This window comes from Schistocerca piceifrons, chromosome 2 (genome assembly GCF_021461385.2).
Source record: "Schistocerca piceifrons isolate TAMUIC-IGC-003096 chromosome 2, iqSchPice1.1, whole genome shotgun sequence".
Classification (NCBI taxonomy): Eukaryota; Metazoa; Arthropoda; class Insecta; order Orthoptera; family Acrididae; genus Schistocerca; species Schistocerca piceifrons.
In genome coordinates, this window is record NC_060139.1 from 971575356 (window position 1) to 971594930 (window position 19575).

The 19575-nt window shown below is 44.8% G+C and overlaps 1 protein-coding gene across 1 annotated transcript in view; it reads right to left on the minus strand.

Moving 5' to 3' along the window:
- Nucleotides 1-19575, minus strand: part of LOC124776034 (division abnormally delayed protein-like) — a 1005302-nt gene that overhangs the window by 635299 nt on the left and 350428 nt on the right. The window contains exons 2-3 of the mRNA XM_047250874.1: nt 15792-16232; nt 9650-9957 (exon numbers count right to left, since the gene is read on the minus strand). Of these exons, the coding sequence (XP_047106830.1) occupies nt 9650-9957; nt 15792-16232 (749 nt within the window). The remainder of the gene's footprint in view (nt 1-9649; nt 9958-15791; nt 16233-19575) is intronic.

A 19575-nucleotide genomic window follows, 5' to 3' on the forward strand; every position in this document is an offset into this window, starting at 1 on the left:
ACTTTATGCGTAGGGACTCAAACACATGACCCTCGAATTACCGGTCTGTACTCTTTTCGCTGCGTCACTAGCTGCCTGATTCCAAGGCGAGCATAAATGACTCATGCCTCACCCGACACACACACCTTATTTTTTTTTTTTTATTTTTTTCTAAGACCATCTGGAACTCCCACTTCGGTCACTTTCATTTTTGGCCAAGACCTCCACACACCATAAACTTGGAAGAATTCGGTGATACCAAATGCGAGCGGTCCCCTCGTGACCTCATGCTACTGTACTGCTGCAATGGAAGATCCAGTTTGCAGTGCTTGACAATAGATGGTAGACTTGAGAAATCTCCTCTGGAACCCTTTGAACGGGTTTACGTAATTATTATGTGACAGAGGGGGAACTAGAATTGCACGTGTCTGTTTCTTCTAATTTGTTTATGTTCTTGTCGACTTTAAAGTTCATCTAGTGTAAGGATCAAACGATTTAAGTTGTATTAAGGTTTGATTGGTGGAATTTGGGCTCATCTTTAGGATACAAGAGTATTTAGAGGAGCTGAAGCTGATACTGACAATTTTTAGTGAAATCCATGATTAAAGTTGCTAGGAGGTTTCTGAGGAAGTAACCAGGAATTTTTGAATGTCAGCTGTTAGAACAAACCGGCATCAGACATCTGTATGAGATGGGAATGGATAATTACGTTAGAGGTAAAACAGGGGATACAGAACTGGTCTGGAATAAGTTAAAGGAAACCTTAATATAACACTGCTAAGGAAATATATGGGACACAAAACTTACGAAATCTGGATCGGCTGAAATTATGGAATGATGAACTCAAGCAAGTCATAGTGAAAAAAAACACTAATAAATAAAATAAAAATGAAACTGTATCTGGCTTGGATTAACGGAAATAAAGCGGAATGTTCGGTATAGTATAAAAAACAGAGTGATAGCTTACAAACTTACTAGACAAGCCAACGGAGATAGCAGGGATAGAACTGTTAAAAAGACTGGAATATGATTTAACTAGAGCTCAGAAGTTTGGGTTAAAACTATTCCCAAACTAGCGTACTGAAATCAGTGTCAAAAGAAAGGCTGATATAACACCACGAAAGAAATGATTACAGTATTACAAGCAAGTATTAGTCAGTGGAGACGAGCACTCCTTAGGAACGTGTGATAGGACCGTTGCTGTTTACAATATATATAAATGTCCTAGCAGAAAGCGTCGGATGCTCTTTAAGGCTATTCGCAAATGATGCAGTTGTCTATATCAAAGTAGTAACGCCAGAAGATAGTAAGAATTTGCAGAACGACTTTGCAGAGAATTGATGATAGGTGCAGGCTCTGGTAGTTGACCCTGAACTAAAAATAAATTTAACATATTGCGCATACATAGGAAAAGATATCCACTACTGTACAGCTACACTATTGATGACAAACAGCTGAAGACAGCGCCTGCCGTAAAATATCTAGGCGTAACTATCGAGAGCGACCTTAAGTGGAATGACCATATAAGACAGATAGTGGGAAAAGTAGATGCCAGACTAAGATTCATCGGAAAAATCTTAAGGAATTGTAACTCATCCACGAGATAAGTGGCTTATAAGGCGCTTGTTCGCCCGATTCTTGAGTGATGTTCATCTGTCTGGGATCCCTAGCATGTAGGACTGATAGAGGAGATAGAGAAGATCCAACGCAGTGCGTTTCGTCACGGGATCGTTTATCTGACGAGAGAGCGTTACGGAGATGCTAAAGAAACTCCACTGGCAGACGTTACAAGAGAGATGTGCATCACGGAGAGAGTTACTATTGAAATTTCGGAACAGCACGTCTCAGGAGGAGTCGAACAACATATTACTTCCCCCCACATACATCTCGCGTATTGACCACGAGGAGAAAATTCCAGAAATTAGAGCCAATACAGTGGCTGACCGACAATCATTCTTCCCACGCACTATTCGCGAGTGGAACAGGGTTGGAGGGATCAGATAATGGTACCGAAAGTACCCTCCACCACACACCATTAGATGACTTGCGGATCGTGATGTAGATGTAGATGTGCTGCAGAAATACTGCACATATTGGAGAATACAATGCAGTGAGAATGATGAAGTAGAGTAGGAAAGTATATAGAAGGAGGCCAGCAGTGGGAATGTACGGATGAAACAAATCTGGAACGTAAAAAATATACCAGTATTAAATCGAAAAAGAGCTTTTTACAGATCTTAAATGATACTTGGTGGTTGTAGAGAATTCTAGAGGAATGGAAGATAGCAAGAATCGTAAGTGTATATAAGAAAGGAGATAAAAAGAAAAATCCAAATTATATGGGTATATTCACTTTAAATGCTGCTCATCAAATCTACTTGTCTACATCTACGTACATAGTCCGCAACCCACCGTGTGGTGCATGGCGGAGGGTGTCCTGTACCACTACTAGTCATTTCCTTTTCTGTTCTACTCGCAAACAGAGCGAGGGAAAAACCACTACCTATATGACTCTGTATGACCCCAAATCTCTCTAATCTTATCATCATTGTACTTACGCGGACTGTTCGTTGGCGGCAGTAGAATCGTACGGCAATCGGCCTCAAATGCCAGTTCTCTAAATTTTCTCGATAGTGCCCCTGCAACAGAACATCGCCTGCCCTCTAGCGATTCCCATTTGAGCTCGCGAAGCATCTCCATGAACACTTGCGTGTTGTTCGAACGTACCGGTAACAAATCTAGCAGCCCGCCTCTAAACTGCTTCGATGTCTTCCTTTAATCCGACCTGGCACGGGTCGCAAGCACTCGAAAGGACTCGACAATGGGTCGCACCAGTGTCCTACATGCGGGCTCCTTTACAGATCAACCACACGTTCCTAAATTCTCCCATTCGCCGTCCCTACGACAGTCCTTACGTGCTCATCCACTTTGTACTCCTTTGCAACGTTACGCCTATGTGTTTGATCGACGTGACTATGTCGAGCAGCATACTGCTAATACTGAATTCAAAGATTATGAGTTCAGTTTTCCTACTCATCTGCGTTAGCTTGCATTTTTCTACATTTAGAGCTAGCTGCCATTCACCACACCAACTAGCAATTTTGTCTCAGTCATCTTGTATCCCACAACCACTCAAATAACTAAAGGAATAAAGGGCTGTAGTTAACTATAACATTTGAGTTGCATTCAAAAAGTTGACTTACATCACAGAATCATCAGCAAACAGTCACAGACTGCTGCATACCCTGTCCTCCAGATCATTTATGTATACAGAAAAAACAGCTGTTCTATCACACTTCTCTGGGGCACTCCTGACGATACCCATGCATGTGATAAACACTCTCAGTCGAGGAAAACGTACTGGGTTGTTCTGTTCCCATCATTAAACGGAAATCAGGATTTTTAAGAGAGGAGCAATGTGGCTTCGTGAAGTCAGGTCCTGTGCAGATGCACCCACATCCACACGATTACTCTGCAGCTCACTTAAGTGCCTGGCAGAGGGTTCATCGAATGACGTAACATTCTTCTAAGGCAATTAATAAAGGAAGAGAGTTCAATAAGCCAGTATTTCTGCCCTTCCTTGACTATGAGTAGGCCTTCGACGAGGTAGAGAGGATGAAATTATGTGAAATACTTACTGACTCCAATGTACCTACGAATTTGTTGATTATCATTAAATTACTGTACTATAGCATTAAAATTAGTGTAAACGAAGAGTTATTGACTATTAACCAGGGATTAAAACAAGGGTGTGGACTCTCGCCAATCCTTTTTGGCATATATATCAACAAGTTTTAGAAGAGTGCATTTCCAAAAACCCCAAGAGAATGGAAATGTGAAGGAAGAAATTTGTCAACAGTGTTTTATTTGCGAACGACCAAGTTCCCCTAGAAACGCTTTACATGAGAATTGGTTGAATTGAATAATGTGTTACCAAGTTATCGAACGTCTATGTCCGTTAAGAAAACAGAAGTAATGGCCGTGGAAGGCAAACGCGTAAGAAGAGCAAAAAATACGATAAACAAGAAGATAATAGAACATGTGAATTTGTTCAATTATCACGGGAAAGAGATATCAATATACAAAACTGATTCAGGTGTGGTTCAGAATATGCAGTAATATAAATCTGTAAAGGGTTGTATAGACGGTACCTTTGCCCAGAAAGTAATGCACTACTTTTTTTTCTTCAGCAATTCTTTGTTGAACATAATGAGAATTACACACACGAAAAGAATGGTGTTTTATCCACACACCCTGTTTTTTCCACTTATTTCGGTGCCGTTCTATGGCCTTCTTCAAAGAAACAGGGGCATGTGTGCCCTGTCGGCACCAATCTATGTTCTGGTGGCGGAACCACAGCTTTACCGTGTGCATCACCCCTCATCGTTCTCAATATATCTTCTACGAATGGCATCCTTTAACGGCCCAAAGAAATGGAAGTCCGAGGGAGCTAGGTCAGGTGTGACAGCCACGGATAGTCTCCTCGAACGCTGCAAATAGTGGAGCTCCGCCGGACAGCCTTCTGATGACCTCATCCTCCGTGCCCATCCACTAACTATTCTTCTATCGACAGCAGCTGCTCCATAGACTTTGCTCAAGGGTTTGTGAATATTCCCCAGTTCCTTTCTCTGCAGTAAGAAATTCAATGGCGGCACGTTCCTAGTAACCTACATCACCTACAGACCCTACTTTGAAACTGTACTGCAGCTACGCTGTCTATCGGAAGTGACGGAAACTTGGCGCTCTCACTCAGGAGACTTCAAATAATACACTACTGGCCATTAAAATTGCTACACCACGAAGATGACGTGCTACAGACGCGAAATTTAACCGACAGGAAGAAGTTGCTGTGCTATGCAAATGATTAGCTTTTCAGAGCATTCACACAAGGTTGGCGCCGGTGGCGACACCTACAACGTGCTGACATGAGGAAAGTTTCCAACCGATTTCTCATACACAAACAGCAGTTGACCGGCGTTGCCTGGTGAAACGTTGTTGTGATGCCTCGTGTAAGGAGGAGAAATGCGTACCATCACGTTTCCGACTTTGATAAAGGTCGGTTTGTAGGCTATTGCGATTGCGGTTTATCGTATCGCGACATTACTGCTCGTGTTGATCGAGATCCAGTAACTGGTAGCAGAATATGGAATCGGTGGCTTCAGGAGGGTAATACCGAACGCCGTGCTGGATCCCAACGGCCTAGTATCACTAGCAGTCGAGATGACAGGCATCTTATCCGCATGAATGTAACGGGTCGTGCAGCCACGTCTCGGTCCCTGAGTGAACAGATGGGGACGTTTGCAAGACAACAACCATCTGCACGAACAGTTCGACGACGTTTGCAGCTGCATGGACTATCAGCTCGGAGATCATGGCTGCGGTTACCCTTGACTCTGCATCACAGGCAGGAGCGCCTATGATGGTGTACTCAACGACGAACCTGGGTGCACGAATGGCAAAATGTCATTTTTTCGGATGAATCCAGGTTCTGTTTACAGCATCATGATGGTCGCATCCGTGTTTGGCGACATCACAGTGAACGCACATTGGAAGCGTGTATTCGTCAGCGCCATACTGGCGTGTGGTTATACCCTTAATTCGATCCCTGCGAAACCCTAAATTTCAGCAGGATAATGCACGACCGCATGTTGCAGGTCCTGTAGCGGCCTTTCTGGATACAGAAAATGTTCGACTGCTGCCCTGGCCAGCACATTCTCCAGGTCCCTCACCAATTGAAAACGTCTGGTCAATGGTGGCCGAGCAACTGGCTCGTCACAATACGGCAGTCAGTACTCTTGATGAACAGTGGTATCGTGTTGAAGCTGCATGGGCAGCTGTACCTGTACACACCATCCAAGCTCTGTTTGGCTCAATGCCCAGGCGTATTAAGGCCGTTATTACGGCCAGAGGTGGTTGTTCTGGGTACTGATTTCTCAGGATCTATGCACCCAAATTGCGTGAAAATGTAATCACATGTCAGTTCTAGTATAATATATTTGTCCAAGGAATATCCGTTCATCATTTGCATTTCTTCTTGGTGTAGAAATTTTAATGGCCAGTAGCGTAGATACATAACGTTTCGCATTCGTAGCATTGTTTTCGGCTGAGAATAAACATGCAGAGCATCACTTTCTGGGCTACTCCCTTATGAGGAAAGAGTTAACCCTAAGACTGGATGGCTGAGCCTGTTTAACGCACGATAGTGAAAAATAGATTCTGAGGAGAGGAGAGGAGAGGATCGAACAACTGAGACAGCTGATATGAGGCTGCTGAGGTCGCTGCCTGCACTAATGTTAAGAGACGGAGTGCGAAGTGAAGACGTAAGACAACTAGTACAATGAATGAAAAGAACAATGACAGAAAAGTTTAGGCACTACAAAAAAAGGTGTGACTACAATAAGAGGATGCCATGGCGAGCATTCCATATCAATCAAACTGGAAACCTAGACACAGGTCGTCCAATGAAGGGAAGGAGATAACAAAACTGTTAAATTTCTCTGGTTTTGAAACGGACTAACACCCATTCCTTGAAATTGGTGAGGTAAGTAAGCTCCCAGTAAATACAGTTGCAGCAGTTGTTATTTCCCGGTGCCGTTTCCGCGCCGTAAAATGCCCGGCATAGCTGCGATCAGGGCGCCAACCTCGGCACAGTAGCGATTAGCATCAAGCCGCCTCCTATGCCGTGTCGCCGTGTCCGGACCAGACAGCCGCCAGCAAATGGATCCCGCCTGACAACGAATAATTAATGCCTCTCCGGCGGCCACGCCCGCCGTTCGCCTTGCTATAGGCCGCTTCTATCCTCCCTGCCATCTGACAGCTCGTAATTGGAACCTGTGACGGTAATTAGACGTGAGGTGAGAGCTTTGGGTCCACGCATTGTAGGTCTCTCTCTCTCTCTCTCTCTCTCTCTCTCTCTCTCTCTCTCTCTCTCAAGCCAGTACGGACGAGTGCGTCACGCACTTTAATGTGATTGGCTTGATACCATTTCCACCACACAGAAGATTATTTTTTCCTTTAACCAAAAAAAAAGTTAACGTTATGTCGCTTTACGTTAAACGATTCGTTGCGCCGGCCATTTTCAAGCCTGGGATTTGTGCAAATCTGATTTTCGAATTCAATTTTCTAGGAGATCGATCTCTGGAATTAACTTTTCACCGTATCCGATTGAAAAAGAATTTTTGGACGCCACGTACTTTCTCTGGCAGCATTAAAAACCCACATGGTATTACGGCCAGTTAATGAAAGAGACTTCCAGAGCAGTGGCGAAAGGTAATTAGTTACTCACAAAGCCAACTGGAAATTAACACGCTGGACTGTCGGCACTCCGACTGTATACAAAAAATTTACATCGTTTGTAATGGATATTTTATCAAAGCCTCTACGAATATGGCTGAAAGTGAACACATACAAAATGCTAATGGGGAATAAAAACACTGCACTTTGATAACATGAACTTCAACAGTTTCTATTTCACATCTCTATGGACAAATTATCGATGCCAATTCGTTATTCCTTTCTTCAGAGGACGCACATGCAATTTCTATGTTGACAATTAATGAAACTGTAGGCTGATTTGATTACATGTTTGTATCTATTCCAACGTTCCACTGTGTTGCGCGATCTTCGCTTTGACTCGCGAGATATCCTTAAGTAATCAGAACACCTGCCGTACTGATTTTCTGCAACACGGATCAGATCAGCGGAATGGAAATTATACACCGTGAACAGTCACCAACCGAAAGAATAACGTTCCAAAGAACTCGAAATTCTTTTATGACGGAATTCGAATGTATATACATTGGAGGATTATTCCCCAAAATATAATGAGCGAACTCCAAAAAGTGAAGATTCTGTGAGCGTTTGAAGCCGAGCGTACACAGCACAGAACTCCGTTGCCACAAGTCATTATCGATGCCATCACTCCTATTTATACTGATTTTAGTAAACCCGATTTACGGGAGCGTTGTTGGGGCGGATTTACTCAAAATGTGAAAGAAAGTTTCAGTAGTCTCATTTGGAGATACGCTCAAAAAATAACATCCAGCCAAAGCGAAATCGTCAACATTGCTTCAAGTTTGGCCGTATGTCTATCCAATGTAGGCCACACTCCAGTAGTGCGTGTGGCAAATGCCCTTCAAATGAAAATCGGTGATGAACTGCGCCGATTCTGTGAAGATAGAGACGCCAGCGGCGATGCACTCAGCGACGAAAAGGATGTCTGAGGACGAAAATGAGGGCTTATCAGGTCAAAGTAGCAGAAAGCGGCCATCCACTAGCTGGAAAGATAGTTATTATGGACCAGGCATCGAAGATATCTCGTACGTTTCAAGCTTATATGATAAATACTTGTCAAACTTTAAACGCGTTTTTCTAAAAGCCATGCTTTTGGGCATGGTTGTGTTGCCCACGCTACAATTTTCATCAGATTTTAATAATTTTTTGTCTCCCTTAAAGCAAAATGAATTATTTCAGTTCATCGTAACCGATTTCTTTCTTTTTTTTTTTGTAGATATGTACTATTTTTCTCTGCCAGAAAAGAAGGGTCCAAAAAATGGCCATTTTTTCAAATATCTATAATATCTCCAAAACAAATTTTTTTTGCTAATCCCTACGATGAACTAAAATTATCTCTGTAAGGATAAGGGTGTATGTTAATTTCATGTTTCAGATAACTACAACCGAGTTACAGCGACAACCGTCGAGCTACCTCTTTCAGAGCTGCCTCCGGAAAATCCCAATCACACAATGAAGATATTAATATTTTTCAACAAAAATGCCAATAAAAACTTCAATTGCAGCAAACCCCATTTGTCTACTACATTCCTGAACAGAGGAAAAAGAAAAAAAGACTGAACTGTCATCTCGCGGCTGGAAAAGTCCCCTTCCATCAGTCACGAGGAACTCTCTCTGGCAGTGTAAACAGTCAAGAGGACGTCCCCGTGGGCGCAGCCAGGGCTGGTTTGTTAAGGGGCTTCAAATTATGTCCATTCGGGGTTCGTATTTTAATCTAATGTCAAGCCAAATCCTACATCAACCGTCATCATTCTGTATTCATTCATTTCTGTTGCCTTATGATAGTTGACGACGTTTAGATTGCGTAGTTCTTTGATAAAAACTAGATGAAACTGCTGATTATTTCGAATCAATGCGTGTCTGTTTTGGGCTGTTTTTGAGAGGAGCGAACCAAACTTCGATGGCTGGTGTACTGTACCAGCAACGAGGAATAGGAACCGTAGTTTTAGTAAGATTCTGGCTGAACCTGTATTCTAAGCTACAAACCAATGTGTTACATTCTGCGAGCAATCCGAACTGCTTGGACGTTACACGGTAAATGTTTTTATCACGAAGTGTTCTTGGCGAACTGAATTCTAGATGATGTTTTGGGATCGTTGAAAATCTTCGTTTATTTTCCATTAAGAATTTTCTTCTGGATGTCTTCAAGAACAGGGAGGATGAAGATGAAAATTTCTAATACAATAACAAACCAACTAGCTGTAAAGCTGAAAGTAGTGAAGTGCATAAAGACGCTTTCTATTTCGAAGTACTCGTATGTGAAGGTGAAGTGGTGAAAGACACAGGACAGAACACGGTCATCGATTACATTTCAGATGACAGGCTGTTCCTCAGAGGAAGGATGCCCGCGTGCTGTGAACGATGGCTGTACACGTACCTTTTCCTCGAGGTTGGGCGCGGGCACCATGGCGATCATGATGGCCTCGGTGATGCGTCCGTCCAGCGAGCGCAGCACGTCGTCGACGGCGCCGTGGCCCTGGACGGCGACGACCAGCCTCTCAGCAGCCTCGACGTATCCGTTCCACGGCAGGTCCAGCTCGGCCGCGTGCTGCGTCAGGCAGCCGCGCAGCACGTTCAGGCACAGCCCGGCGCAGGGGCGGACGCGCCGCTGCAGCCCGTGGCAGCGCGAGCAGTACGACATGCGGAGCAGCGCCGCGTGGCACTGCGCCTGGGCCGCCGCTCCACCTGTGGCAACACAGCAGTAGTAGAGTTCAGTTACAGCAGACTGAGGCAGCCATGCTGCAAACTCAACCAGTGCAGCATCATGACAGCACATGGTAGGGCATGCAGCACGACTTGCACAGCACCACTGTGTTACACTGCACCTGGGCTGCCACTCCATCTGTACCAACACAGCAGTGGTAGAGTTCAGTTACAGCAGACTGAGGCGGTCATGTTGCATACCGAACCAGTGCAGCATCATGATAGCACGTGGTAGGGCATGCAGCACAACTTGCACAGCAGCACTGTGTGGCACTGTCCCTGGGCTGCCACTCCATCTGTACCAACACAGCAGTGGTAGAGTTCAGTTACAGCAGACTGAGGCGGCCATGCTGCAAACTGAACCAGTGCAGCATCGTGACAGCACATAGCAGGGCATGCAGCACGACTTGCGCAGCAGTGCAGTGTGGCACTGTGCTTGGGCTGCTGCTCCACCTGTGGCAACACGGCAGGGGTGGTGTTCAGTTACAGCAGTCTGAGGCAGTCATGCTGCAAACTGAGCCAGTACAGCGCCATGACAGCACATGGCAGGGTGTGCAGCATGACTTCCACAGTAGCTCAGTAAGTAATGCACCTGGGCCACCACTCCACCTGTGGCAGTAGGGGTGATGTTCAGTTATAGTGGTCCAAGTCAAGCACACAGAGCATTCACTCAGTGGAGCGTCATCACAGCTTGTGACAGAGCGAGCAGTATGGCAAGAGCAGTAATGTGGTATTGGCACTGCGTCTTGGTTGTTGCACCACCTATCCCAACACACAATGGTTGATGTTCACTTACAGCAGCGCACTGTACCATCAGCATCATTATTGCACATGACAGCTTGAACAGTATGATATGAACAGGTAATGGGGCATGGCACTGTGTCAGGGCCACCGCTCCACCTGTGGCAAAAGTGGTACCGTTCAGCCACAGCTCCCTGATGCACCCATCTTGCGCATCAAGCCAGTGGAGAATCATCGCAGCATGAGCAGTGTGTCTTGTACAGCAGTATGGTGTGGCACTGCATCTGGGCTGCACAGTATGGTTAATGTTCAGTTACTGTAGCCTTGAGCAACCTTGCTACACATTGAGCCAATGCAGCATCGTGACAGCAAGTTCCAGCAAGAGTAGTATGACATGCGCTTCAGTGCCCTGTAGCATTGCACACTTCGGACACTGCACCATCTGTGGCAGCAGAGAAGGAAGACGCTTATTTACAGTTGTCTGAGGCAGCCATGCAGCAGTGCAGCCAGAGTTGAGTCAACACAGCACTTGACAGTGTTAGGAGAAAGACATTTGTAGCAACTCACTGTGGCACAGATCTTGGGCCAATACACCTCTGGCCCCAGCGGTACATTCAGGTGAAGTGGCTTGAGGCTCCTGCAGCACACTGAGGTAGTGCAACGTGTCTTACAGCACAAGTAGCATGAAGTGTCCCTACTTCATAATAAGCAGGCTGACATGTGTATAATGCATTGTGGTATTTGTACTGGACATTTACAGAGACGTTATGGAGCCGCCCATCCCATTTAAACAGTTCCATGACAATAAATAATACTCTTTATTTAAGAAGTCAAATGTGAAATGGATTTTTCATGAACCACCATCAAGGCTATACCATGAATGCTTTGATGTGCATGAAGTATGAGTCTTCTGGGTCGAGTGCCATTTGCCTAAGTACCTGGATCTGTTGGTCGCAGTGCTCAAGAACATTAGAGATTTAAATGCTAGACAAGAACCAAGTCGTCACTGCATCCAACAGAGTTCACTAACATGAGAACCCCGAAAACACATAGAAAAAAAGCCCGAGCCGAAAAACAGTCACAGATTGGTCGAAATACTGAAGAATAGAGGATAGAAGTAGATGCTTATCAGAATGTGTAAAAATGTCTGGAAGTGGTGGATCCCTCATTACTTGAAGATACCATCCAGGTAGATATCCAATGTTAAAACCAGATGTGGCATACTGAAGCACTTCCAACACTGACTGTTGACAGATTCTAGAAGATGCAGGCAGATGATGCATATTTTTCTACCTACTGCATCCATATAATAAGCTGTCTTTCAACAAAATACTGCATTAATTGTTGACTACTTGCTTTACAATTTGATGAACAATCAATAGACATGACAGTATTTGGGTGCAGAGAGGAATCTGAATGTGGCTCCAGTGAGTCTAGCCATTATGGCTCCACAACATTTTTGATATGACATGGCTACTGTGTTACCAAGTGTCATTAGCAACATCTAGATGAAAGGACGCATAACATTCTGTGACAGCAATGTAAGTGTAAGAGCAAAAGTTTAGGCATCTTAAGTGTTACGTTGTTGAAGCTTACAATCGCCACATTCATTATGGTTAAGGAAGACCACAGATGGATTGCCTGCTTAGCACATACATCGGTTTTAGGGAGAAATGCAACGAAAGTGACACTAAAGAAAATCAGTCCTGTTTATTCATTTGTTACACACATATACTCCGCTACAATATCTTCAGGCTGTATTAGATGTATATGACAGAATCACCTCTTCATCACCCCACTTGATTTTGATTACTGTGCTAATCGAAATTGTTAGTAACTGAGCAAAACATTACATTGAAAGTATGTGGAGTCTTCTTGTTAACACTATAAATTTTGGCATCCCAGTGTCACAAGTGGAAACATGAATAAAAGGACAAAAAGGAAAGAAAAACAGAAGTTATGTTTAGATTAATGGGGATAAATTGTAGGAATGGACAATCCATAGAAGACATAGCATCAGCTGCTTTTAGTGTTTACTGTTACTGTAAAGAGGTGATGGCATTGTTGTAAGGTAAAGTGCTCTGGTGGAAAACGTGACTGATGATGATAGAGGAGGAATGAGGTTATAATCTACATACCTCTTATAGAATTTAACTTTGTTTATGATGCCATCTTTCAATTTCAGTATTTTCATAATCTACATGGTTCGTAAATACTTCAGTTGTTAGGCCACTATGAGGGCTTACCATTGAAAGTCCTAGGTCTTGTTTGTAAATTCTGTTGTCGAAAGAGAAGTAGTTGTGTTAAGAATATTAAATTAAGTACGTTTGATTATCCGGGCTGTTATGCTGTGGTCGGTTGATGATTTCTCTGTCAATTTCCAACGTTTCATCCCCGTCTGCGGGAGACATCTTCAAAGCAGTCTGTAGCTCGATGGAAGGTCCAACACACCCGCTGGCTCTCTGTAACGAGCTACAGACCCCCTTGAAGATGTCTCCCGCAGACGGGGACGAAACGCTGGGAATTGACACAGAATTCATCAACCGGCCACGGCATAACAGCCCAGATAATCATAATGGACTTCACATTTCCGGCTGTGAAAGTCTACATTTAAGTACGTTTACATACAGCATTTCTTCTGGTGTGCTAATCTTGTTTTTCGATAGCTTCTTTCTTATTATCTAAACTGTTTCATCTACTAGTATACTACCGTACATGCTTATAATTTCTAGGGATAGAAACTTATCCTGAGTTGCTACTGTCATGTCATTCATATTGTAACTAGGTTCATGGCTGTTTTTCAGGGAATAAGATTTTCAATCAGCTAGTCATGTGGTTCTATTATTAATTTGTAGGTTAGGCTATTGATTAAATTCACAATGGGCCTGATGGTTGTGTTGCTCTTACGGGTTTTTGATTGTCCTCTGTCTCTAGGGGCTGTTATTCATTGAAAGTGAAGAAAAGGTTAGTGCTGTTGCATTTTCTTATTGTAGCTTGGACTTTTGGGGCCAGAATCAACCTGTTCTTCATGTACAATTTTGGTAATCATTTTTGGAAACAGCAATCAATTGAGTATTATATTTTAACTGAAGTTCAGTCTTGATCACAACACTTATGTCTCAATAACATAGGTGACCGGTTACGGTTATATTTATATAACCATCTTCAGACCCATGGCTTCCTTGGGAGATGGTAGGCGGAGCTCTCCTCAGCTGCTACGAAGTCATCTCCTTGTTGACTTCGTAGCAGTTGAGGAGAGCTACGCCTACCATCCTGCAAGGAAGCCATGAGCCTGAAGATGGCTATACAGGGTGTTAAAGAAGGTACGGCCAAACTTTCGGGAAATATTCCTCACACGCAAAGAAAGAAAATATGTTATGTGGACATGTGTCCGGAAACGCTTACTTTCCATGTTAGAGCTCATTTTATTACTTCTCTTCAAATCACATTAATCATGGAATGGAAACACACACAAACAGAACGTACCAGCGTGACTTAAAACACTTTGTTACAGGAAATGTTCAAAATGTCCTCCGTTAGCGAGGATACATGCATCCACCCTCCGTCGCGCGGAATCCCTGATGCGCTGATGCAGCCCTGGAGAATGGCGCATTGTATCACAACCGTCCACAATACGAACACGAAGAGTCTCTACATTTGGTACCGCGGTTGCGTAGACAAGAGCTTTCAAATGCCCCCATAAATGAAAGTCAAGAGGGTTGAGGTCAGGAGAGCGTGGAGGCCATGGAATTGGTCCACCTCTACCAATCCATCGGTCACCGAATCTGTTGTTGAGAAGCGTACGAACACTTCGACTGAAATGTGCAGGAGCTCCATCGTGCATGAACCACATGTTGTGTCGTACTTGTAAAGGCACATGTTCCAGCAGCACAGGTAGAGTATCCCGTATGAAATCATGATAACGTGCTCCACTGAGCGTAGGTGGAAGAACATGGGGCCCAATCAAGACATCACCAACAATGCCTGCCCAAACGTTCACAGAAAATCTGTGTTGATGACGTGATTGTACAATTGCGTTCGGATTCTCGTCAGCCCACACACATTGATTGTGAAAATTTACTATTTGATCACGTTGGAATGAAGCCTCATCCGTAAAGAGAACATTTGCACTGAAATGAGGATTGACACATTGTTGGATGAACCATTCGCAGAAGTGTACCCGTGGAGGCCAATCAGCTGCTGATAGAGCCTGCACACGCTGTACATGGTACGGAAACAACTGGTTCTCCCGTAGCACTCTCCATACAGTGACGTGGTCAACGTTACCTTGTACAGCAGCAACTTCTCTGACGCTGACATTCGGGTTATCGTCAACTGCACGAAGAATTGCTTCGTCCATTGCAGGTGTCCTCGTCGTTCTAGGTCTTCCCCAGTCGCGAGTCATAGGCTGTAATGTTCCGTGCTCCCTAAGACGCCGGTGAATTGCTTCGAACGTCTTCCTGTCGGGGCATCTTCGTTCTAGAAATCTGTCTCGATACAAACGTACCGCGCCACGGCTATTGCCCCGTGCTAATCCATACATCAAATGGGCATCTGCCAACTCCGCATTTGTAAACATTGCACTGACTGCAAAACCACGTTCGTGATGAACACTAACCTGTTGATGCTACGTACTGATGTGCCTGATGCTAGTACTGTAGAGCAATGAGTCGCATGTCAACACAAGCACCGAAGTCAACATTACCTTCCTTCAATTGGGCCAACTGGCGGTGTATCGAGGAAGTAGAGTACATACTGACGATGGTAAAATGAGCTCTAACATGGAAATTAAGCGTTTCCGGACACATGTCCACATAACATCTTTTCTTTATTTGTGTGTGAGGAATGTTTCCTGAAAGTTTGGCCGTACCTTTTTGTAACACCCTGTATAAATATAACCGAAACCGGTCACCTATGTTATTGAGACATAAGTGTTATGATCAAGACTGAACTTTAGTTAAAATATTTTCTTCATGTATTGGTAATTAACGAGCATATCGTGTTCACTCAGGTTGTGTTAGATTTGGACCGAGGCGAGTGCAGCGCGGCTCAGTTACCTGGCGGGCCGTTCTCGCCGGTGAGCAGCGAGTCGGTGGCGTTGAGCACCTCGGCGCCCAGCAGCAGCGCCTGGCGCAGAACCCTGGCCGCCTCCAGCGCGCGCTGCACCGACCTGGCCAGCTGGCGCGGCGCGTCGCCGAACGGCTGCAGCTCGGGCGCCACCTCGCGCAGGCACGCCTTGTAGTCGGCGGCGAAGTCGCGCGCCTTGGACACGGCGTGCCGGTAGACGAGCGGGAAGAGGCCGGCGAACATGTCGGTGACGGCCTCCTCCAGGTCGGCGGCGGGCCCCGGGGCGCTGGCGCCCGCGCTCGGCTGCAGCGGCGCCTCCAGGTGGCCGCCCAGCGTCGCGTACAGCGCAGACACGGGGTCGCGCGCCTGCCGCGAGATCAGCCGGTACTGCTGCTCGAACAGCGACGCCGTCTTGTTCTCTGACTGCCGCAGCAGCTCCAGCACGTGCTCTGCAACCGAGCAGTGGGGGCGGACACGTTAACAGAGGGCTACACTGGGGGGACAAGTGGTAGCAAAAGGCGGACTTTGTAAACATTGAGTTGGATGCACTTCCGTGTTGGGAAGTGTTAATTATAAACAACTTGCCGTGAATTAGAAAATCACCGCACAGTTCATTTCCCATCCCTCCTAGCAGTTGGCACCAGTGCTGGTCAACATTCCATCAATGACAGAGGGCACGCATATCTGCTAGTTTGCCAATTGATGCGCATTACCGAGGCTAGGGGTGGCAAAGCGTGACAGAAGAAAGGGTCGCCGCTCAGTGAAGAAGTGGCAACTATTTAGAGCCAACACCAGCGGGCTGTGGAGAGTGATAAACAAGATACGGCGTTCAGTGCAGGCTAGGTATGGTGTGTCGGCTGGTCTTCTATCCTAGCTTGGCTGGTGCTGGGAGAACCTGCTGAAAGCTGATCGTTTTATTTGAAGGATGGGACAGCCGACGTCGTTATCAGGATGTGGAGCCTCAACGGAGACGAGGAGAAGGCAACATGATTAGTAACTTTGTAAAAGGGCAGCCGGCTGCATGGAACGAAGCTGAAAGTTAGTGCAGCGAAGCAGCGATATAACCTGATGGATCATGGGGTCTGGACTTGGGGTGCATTCCTGTTAACATAGGGCGTTCGTTCTAGCCTGGATGATTGGACGGCAATTAATTTCGTGGATTCAAGGAATGTGGAACTGCCAGGATACAAGTTATAAGCTGCGGTGTGTGTTCGGCTCTGACTGTTAGAGGAGATTGTGCTAGTTGTACAAATGTTTGCGATAGAGACGATTGTGTCTGGCTTGGTCAATTTCATTTGTGTACGAGGTCACATTGAACTACGGAATGCTTGTTGCAGTCCCTAGTATATTAAACCTGGACAGTCTGCATTTTACTAATAATTGTTTCTTTTTGTGGAGCCACAGTTATGTCAGATTTTCGAAAGGATATTTCCCCCATTTTACTGTACATAATGTTCTTATTTCACTACCTAGATTTTCGCCTTACGCCGCTTTCAAGTGTTAGGACGTAAACATAATCGCCAACGGTCAGCTCGTGTGAAACAAGTCATTTGTAGTTGATCGATTATTGTGTTCACTGCATTTTTTACCTGTCCTTGAATACAGGGTGGTCCATTGATCGTGACCGGGCCAAATATCTCACGAAATAGCGGCAAACGAAAAAACTACAAAGAACGAAACTCATCTAGCTTGAAGGGGGAAACCAGATTGCGCTATAGTTGGCCCGCTAGATGGCGCTGCCATGGGTCAAACGGATATCAACTGCGTTTTTTTAAAAATAGGAACCCCCATTTTCTATTACATATTCGTGTAGTACGTAAAGAAATATGAACGTTTTAGCTGGACCACTTTTTTCAGTTTGTGATAGATGGCGCTGTAATAGTCACAAACATATGGCTCACAATTTTAGACGAACAGTTGGTAACAGGTAGGTTTCTTAAATTAAAACACAGAACGTAGGTACGTTTGAACATTTTATTTCGGTTGTTCCAATGTGATACATGTACCTTTGTGAGCTTATCATTTCTGAGAACGCATGCTGTTACAAAGTGATTATCTGTAAATACCACATTAATGCAATTAATGCTCAAAATGATGTCCTTCAACGTCAATGCATTTGGCAACACGTGTAACAACATTCCTCTCAACAGCGAGTAGTTTGCCTTCCGTAATGTTCGAACATGCATTGACAGTGCGTTGACGCATGTTGTCAGGCGTTCGGTGGATCACGATAGCAAATATCCTCCAACTTTCCCCACAGAAACAAATCCGGGGACGTCAGATCCGATGAACGTGCGGGCCATGGTATGGTGCTTCGACGACCAATCCACCTGTCATGAAATATGCTATTGAATACCGCTTCAACCGCACGCGAGCTATGTGCCGGACATCCACCATGTTGGAAGTACATCGCCATTCTATCATGCAGTGAAACATCTTGTAGTAACATCGGTAGAACATTACGTAGGAAATCACCATACATTGCACCATTTACATTGCCATCGATAAAATGGGGCCAATTATCCTTCCTCCCATAATACCCCACCATACATTAACTAGCCAAGGTCGCTGATGTTCCATTTGTCGCAGCCATCGTGGATTTTCCGTTGTCAAATAGTGCATATTATGCCGGTTTACGTTACCGCTGTTGGTGAATGACGCTTTGTCTCTAAATAGAACGCGTGCAAAAAATCTGTCATCGTCCCGTAATTTCTCTTGTGCCCAGTGGCAGAACTGTACACCATGTTCAAAGTCGATGCCATAATTCCTGGTGCATAGAAATATGGTACGGGTGCAATCGATGTTGATGTAGCATTCTCAACACCGATGTTTTTGAGATTCCCGATTCTCGCGCAATTTGTCTGCTACTGATGTGCGGATTAGCCGCGACAGCAGCTGAACACCTACTTGGGCATCATCATTTTTTGCAGGTCGTGGCTGACGTTTCACATGTGGCTGAACACTTCCTGTTTCCTTAAATAACGTAACTATCCGGTGAACGGTCCGGACACTCGGATGATGTCGCCCAGGATACCGAGCAGCATACATAGCACACGCCCGTTGGGCATTTTGATCACAGTAGCCATACATCAACACGATATCGACCTTTTCCACAATTGCTAAACGGTCCATTTTAACACGGGTAATGTATCAGGAAGCAAATACCGTCCGCACTTGCGGAATGTTACGTGATACCACGTACTTATACGTTTGTGGCTATTACAGCGTCACCTATCACAAAGCGAGAATAGTGGTCCAACTAAAACATCCATATTTCTTTACGTACTACACGAATATGTAATAAACAATGGGGGTTGCTATTTAAAAAAACGCAGTTGATATCCGTTTCACCTATGGCCGCGCCATCTAGCGGGCCAACCATAGCGCCATCTGGTTTCCCCCTTCAAGTTAGACAAGTCGTTCTTTGTAGTTTTTTCGTTTGACGCTTATTTCGTGAAATATTTCGCCCGGTCGCGATCAATGGACCACCCTGTACATGCCGTTTCTGAGCAACAGCAAACTGAGGAGCTCAGGAAAATCCGTCGTTTACTGCATGACAAGAAACGTCATATTCGCGGTAAAATAATTATTGTAACTTGCGTATTATGAGAGTATGCCATTTGAAGGCGACAGCATGTTCAGGATCCATTAAAAACGCATTGTTTTTTTCAGAATTTGTTATAATGAAATTTCAATTAGTAATACAGTTACGGTTAACGCGTTCGGGAGACGGTAAAAATCTGGCTAAGAACACCACAAACAAGTGATCGCTTTAGCGTAATGAATCGACGG